Source organism: Barbus barbus (genome assembly GCF_936440315.1).
Source record: "Barbus barbus genome assembly, chromosome: 3".
NCBI lineage: Eukaryota > Metazoa > Chordata > Actinopteri > Cypriniformes > Cyprinidae > Barbus > Barbus barbus.
In genome coordinates this window covers 6,951,529-6,957,109 of record NC_136731.1, presented here as the reverse complement: position 1 = coordinate 6,957,109, position 5,581 = coordinate 6,951,529, and the positions used below count along the sequence as shown (strand labels likewise).

General features: G+C 39.2%; 1 protein-coding gene across 2 annotated transcripts; it reads left to right on the top strand.

The window, feature by feature from the left end:
• Positions 1-1,049: 1,049 nt before the first annotated feature.
• On the top strand, positions 1,050-5,332 carry LOC306845987 (uncharacterized protein). Of its 2 annotated transcripts, none has more exons than XM_079379021.1 (6): positions 1,050-1,285; positions 2,129-2,251; positions 2,372-2,560; positions 2,746-2,873; positions 2,975-3,081; positions 3,193-5,321. In XM_079379021.1, exons 1-6 carry the CDS (start codon positions 1,162-1,164, stop codon positions 3,371-3,373), a joined length of 852 nt encoding a protein of 283 aa, XP_079235147.1. In that variant the 5' UTR covers positions 1,050-1,161; the 3' UTR covers positions 3,374-5,321. The 2 variants fall into 2 exon arrangements, with proteins under 2 accessions (XP_079235147.1, XP_079235148.1); XM_079379022.1 differs by having other exon boundaries at positions 1,079-1,285; positions 2,129-2,242; positions 3,193-5,332.
• The last annotated feature ends 249 nt before the right edge of the window (positions 5,333-5,581 follow it).

Sequence of the window (5,581 nt, the reverse complement as noted above, 5' to 3'; positions counted from 1 at the left end):
ACTGCCCCAGGCTTGGGCCAGTCCATACCAGTGTCTCCACACGTTACCTCCCTTCGGGCAGGGTGTGGCCTCCGTAGCGCCCTTCTCCGGAAGGCTCGCTTCCCCGTCGTTACTGCCGGGCTGTAACAACAAACAGGAAAGACTTGAAGCAATCTTTCATAGAAGGTCGAAATCCCTTCCGATTTCTGGGGAAAGGAACAGCGGCTTGGCTATCTCCAGCAGCAATGTACTCAGTGGTCCCTGCGGGCACCAAGGTTAGCGAATTTGCGCTGGGGCGACGGGAAGGTTGCGACCTTCGCATCGCGTTTGTCTGTCACGCGCTAGCTTGTCAACATCTGCATGCCACAAGGTCGTGACGGGGTTCAGGTTGTGGCGCTTTCCATAGACCCCTAATGTCGTCACGACATAACTCGTAGTGACCGACAGATAGGGAACGTCTCGGTTACGTACGTAACCCTCGTTCCCTGATGGAGGGAACGGAGACGTTATGTCCCCATGCCACAATCTCGAACCATCGCTGGTTGCCAGGGACACGTTCTCGGCTCCTCAGCGGAAAACCTGATGAGTGGATGCACCTGTCGCCCTTTTATACCCGTATGCACGGGGAGTGGCTCAGGTATGCAAAATCCACTAGCCAAATTTCATTGGCGTTTTCTCTTATCAGAGGCAGTCGGGGCTTCCAAGTAAATCCCCTAATGTCGTCACGACATAACGTCTCCGTTCCCTCCATCAGGGAACGAGGGTTACGTACGTAACCGAGACGTTCAGTGTTTGAAGAACTACCATTAAAAATAAAAGATCAGCTGTCTTTTCGAAACATTTCAAAAGCTGTAAATGTCCCAAACACCAGCCAGCATCAAAAGGATCAAGCCCCCTGAAGACTTTATACAAATACTACGTGAATCTGTGAGTGATAATAAATGTAATCAAACCTCATTTACATGAACACAATCCACATTGTTGAAACATATAGTGATGTTCTGCAGCAAGTTGAAGTTCCTTTATGCATAAATAACATGCGATATTTCCATGAAACAGTTCCTTTCTGCATAATTACATGGCTACACAAACACAGTTCACTTCAGGAGAGAAGCTAGTGTTAGCTTGTTGGCATCTTTACAACACCAATACTATCAGTGAATTGAATGAAAATATAGAAGAATGTACAGAGAACATGGGAAAAACATCAATGATATCTATGAAAATGAGTTTGTTACAAAGGGACAATTTGGAAGACAGACCACGGACAGTAATGCAACGAGAATCCAGTCATCTGAACTCACAGGTACTGAAACTGAGAATGCATTTCATAATATTCATTATATTCACAACATAATAGCACACATTTTGATAAAGCACTTCATATCAATGAATGAGTATCTGAGTAAAGAGAGAGCAGCTAAAACTGGAGAAATATGATCTTGAGGATTGTTTTGGTAAAGTGTGTCTGTTTCTTTGTTCTTTTTAGTAGTTTCTACATAACAGGAATATAATCTGATTAGTTTCCATAAGAGTAATTCTAGTGCATATATGAACCACATGAAAAACATAAAAAAAATAAACTCAAATGTTAAATCTGTTTACAATGTAAATAATCACAAATGTTTCATCATTCTAGGTTAATTAAAGACACATTTATGGCAATTATAGATGATTTTAAAGGGTTTAGGTATAATACTTATGTTTATTACTTATCCTGATGAAGTTACTTTTTCAGCCTTATGTTTTCATTGACAGTATATTTTTCCATGTAATGTAGTTATGTCTTACATAACAACGCACCTTTTAATAACGACATGGCTTACAGAAAATAAGTATTTTTTTACCTTTCAGAAATGTCAGGAAAGTCTGACGATAACATTTTGAATAATCAAATAGTGGCAAGTTTCTGGTATAATCTTTAAACTTCTGACAGAACAAACATTCTGAGGTGAGCTGAATTTCTGTACATTAAAAAAAAAACTTTTCACACATCAGGACACAACATGAGTATAATAATGTCCAGCTCTGAAAAGCTGCTAGTATTAATTGTTTGGTTATTAGTTAGGTAAAAAATGTATTAGCCTAGATTTAGGTTATATTTTAGAACGCTCTCATCTTCACTAGAACTCTCTGAAATTCAATAAAGGTACGACTCAGAAAATGGACACAGGAGCGAGACAAAAGAAGACAGATGCTATGAGAGGTAAAATCACAATGGAGATAAAAGACCCGAAAGCAATCCAGCCATCTGAACACACAGGTACAAAAGGTACTTTTCCTCATGAAAAATAGTAGCACAGGAACAAACCCTCAAAGAGACAAAGCTGTTATGTACCTGTGCTGTATTTAATGCTAGTGAAGGGACTAACAGCATGTCTGTGTTCTTCAGGAAGTGATTGTGTGAAGATCAGAAGATACAGATCAGTTGTAGTGTGTTTGGTTCTGCTGTGTGTTCTTCTGCTGACTGCAGTCATAGTGCTGTGTGTCATCTTCACTCAAGAGAGACAACAGTTCATATCCAAGAATGAAAACCAGACTAAAGAGAGAGAGCAGCTGAGAAATGAACTTCAGATTTGTGGTAAAGTTTCTATCGTCTATGTAGTTATTTGCTATACAGCAGACATTTTAAAAACCATGAGTTGGGTTTTGGTCTCTGTAACTTCCTGTGCACACAATATATGATTATTTTATCTGTTATAAGATACAGACAGATGAGTGTAAATGGGAATAAAAAGCTGACAGCTGAACTGGTTCTGTTAACAGTTGGATGGACTTTCTATCAATCCAGTTTTTACTACAAGTCCAATGAGAAGAAGAATTGGACTGAGAGCAGAAGATACTGTACACAGAGAGGAGCAGATCTGATCAGCATAAACAACAGACAGGAACAAGTGAGTGAAAAACAGTTTTATGTGTGTTTATAGTGTTTAGCAGCTAAATGAGAGATGATCAGATGAAGTGTGTCTATTCATGAACTGTTTCTTTTTCTCAGGATTTTGCTCAGAACATGTCTGGTGCTGCTATAGTTTATATTGGTCTGACTGACATTGATGTAGAGGGCAGCTGGAAATGGGTTGATGGCAGCACTCTGAACTCTAGGTGAGAAATCACTGAACTGAACTGATTATTATGTAATAAATGATTCTCACAGTCAGTATCATATCACACAGAAAGCAACACTGATCATCTAATGCTGACCTGTACTTTCAGCTTCTGGGCGTCCAATAGAGAAACAACAGAGCCAAATGGAGGAAGAAGAGAGAACTGTGCTGTGACTATGGCTGTGCCTCGGATAGATTATCTTAATTTAGTTGGGTGGCTTGATGTTGACTGTAATAGAGCTTATCAATGGATCTGTGAGAAGAGGATTTCACAGTTTATACTGCCATAGAAACATCACACACCTTTTTGACACAAGTTCAACAGTACAAAACTAGTAATAACTTCTCATCTAAAGCAGTATTTCTCAAACTTGTACCTAGCAAATGCCTACAACTGCACATTTTGAATATTTCCTTTGTCAGACTCCCATTTCATGTGCTGGAGTTTCTTCTAATGAATGGATGAATTGAGTCTATGGAAGCAGAATAATGAGAATAATAGTTTTTGAAACATGAAGCATGCTGAATTCCACAAATCGAAAAAAAAGATGTATTGCAAATAACAGTGCTTACATTTTAATGCCTTGTATTTCCAGGGCTTGCATTTTTAGGTCCTGAAATTTAACATAGTTGTTTATTTGAGCTGTGAATGTTTCAATTCAAAATATTTCACACACATTTTCATAATTCAAACTTCATATTCACCTTCCAGAATTCACTTCCAAAATATTCAATCTGTTTAAAAATACGATGTATAATATTCGAAAGGCAAATTTCTGTCATTTTATTTCACTTTCCGAATTCGCTGCCACAAATTCAGTGGTTAAAATTCGGCAGAAAATGCAGCGTTGCACATCCGAGACCCGCAGGAATAGCAGTGGAGCACCGATGCATGATCTCCAGCTGATGTCAGCTGCTCACCAGCAGGTGGCGCAAGCGGCTGTTGATGAAGGTCATATGAGGAAAAACTGATTTGCAGAAATGGAGCAAGCGCCAAGTAGAAGTTTTAATTATCGGGGCCAGTATAAACATATGGAAAGCTGATTGTGTGTATGTTTAATTCAACATCTTTGCTGTTTCCCGTAGCCTACATGTAAGTAGCTTTCTCTACCACAATTGAGATTATAATGCTCTTTTACCCAATGCTGAAGTACAGAACTAACATTACATCTGAGGAAGACATATATTGCTTTCGGTTGCTTAGTTTCTGTAACTTTGTATCATGGCTTGTGTGACGCTGTGCTGTAATACTGGGGTTCCCCTCATAGGTCACACTCCAGGATTCCCCAACGACGCCCTCAGTGAACTAATACAGTGATATAAGACCTCAGATCTCAGAATACACTTTACTGATGATTATGTGAACTATATCGACAGTTAAGCAGATGTAGAATATGAACGAACGCCCAAGGTTTCACGCTGCTTCCCTCAGAAATCGGTTAAATAAAATGCATTACGTGGCTCAGTAGTGCAACGCAATGACAGCTATTAGGCTTGTTTGAGATGCACCTCGCCTCACCTGAAGTGTTGGTGAGAGTAGGCGGCTGGAGTGAGGGGAGGAGTGAAATAAGCGCAGTCAAAATGGACAGTTCTGTATGGCAGGCCGGAAGGTCCAAAAATAAGACCACCGACTCTCCTCAGCTGGCGACTCGCTTTCCTCACACAGAGGACTACTGACTCTCTTTTCACATATACAGGGACTGAATATTAGAATTAAAGCAATTTCTATATTTTATCCAAAAGACTATTTAGATATGATATTTAAACATTCAGAAATGTGCACAGTGCATAATAATTGGAGGTAACTGCACACCATACATCCCTCCACAGACGCTCAATACGTTGGTTGTGGACACTTCTAACCGTAATATAGCTGGTCTTCTCTAAGGTGTAAACAGAGGGAAAAGAGAAAAGAGTCACTATTACTACTAAAACACTATAGAAACTGCAAAGTCGAGATGTAACCATTAGACAAGAAACGGTTAACTTGGGCAGCAGGGTGACAAAAACAGGTTACGAAAAGAAAAGATATTAATTGCGAAGAAGCACCTCTTGGTAAGTACAGGACCACTGAACAGGTGGAGGCGTAGGGAAATCGTTTAGATTCACTCTCTTGGTCAAAAAACTGAATTTCAGGCTGCTGTGGGAATCCAAGTGGCGGCACTGCATCTGCTCCAGTCACAAAAGCAATGAGGTCTTCGAAGGACAACTGCACTCTTTTTTCTGTACAATAAAAGTACAGTTTACTTGCTCAGTTGTCTCATTTAAGTATTAATCATTTATTTTACCTACTGTTAATTAAGTCTTAATGCAAACAAATTACAAATTTATTGTTTAATATTTATGTCAAAGTAGTACTTCATCTGACAAACAATGAGAATACATGTACAGTAACTAAAAATAAGTGGATGATGCATTTACAAGTTATAGGCACCCCACATACATATAAACAAATTCACCTTAAATTTAAATATGCAAAATTACAATCATTGAAGTAT

What these genes read in the sequence shown, in the direction of transcription:
- LOC306845987 (XM_079379021.1), top strand. Translation starts at nt 1,162, where the DNA reads ATGTACAGAGAACATGGGAAAAACATCAATGATATCTATGAAAATGAG. An exon ending in AAATGAACTTCAGATTTGTG is followed by an intron (nt 2,561 to 2,745) that starts GTAAAGTTTCTA and finishes TTCTGTTAACAG; the next exon opens with TTGGATGGACTTTCTATCAA. An exon ending in GGCAGCACTCTGAACTCTAG is followed by an intron (nt 3,082 to 3,192) that starts GTGAGAAATCAC and finishes CTGTACTTTCAG; the next exon opens with CTTCTGGGCGTCCAATAGAG.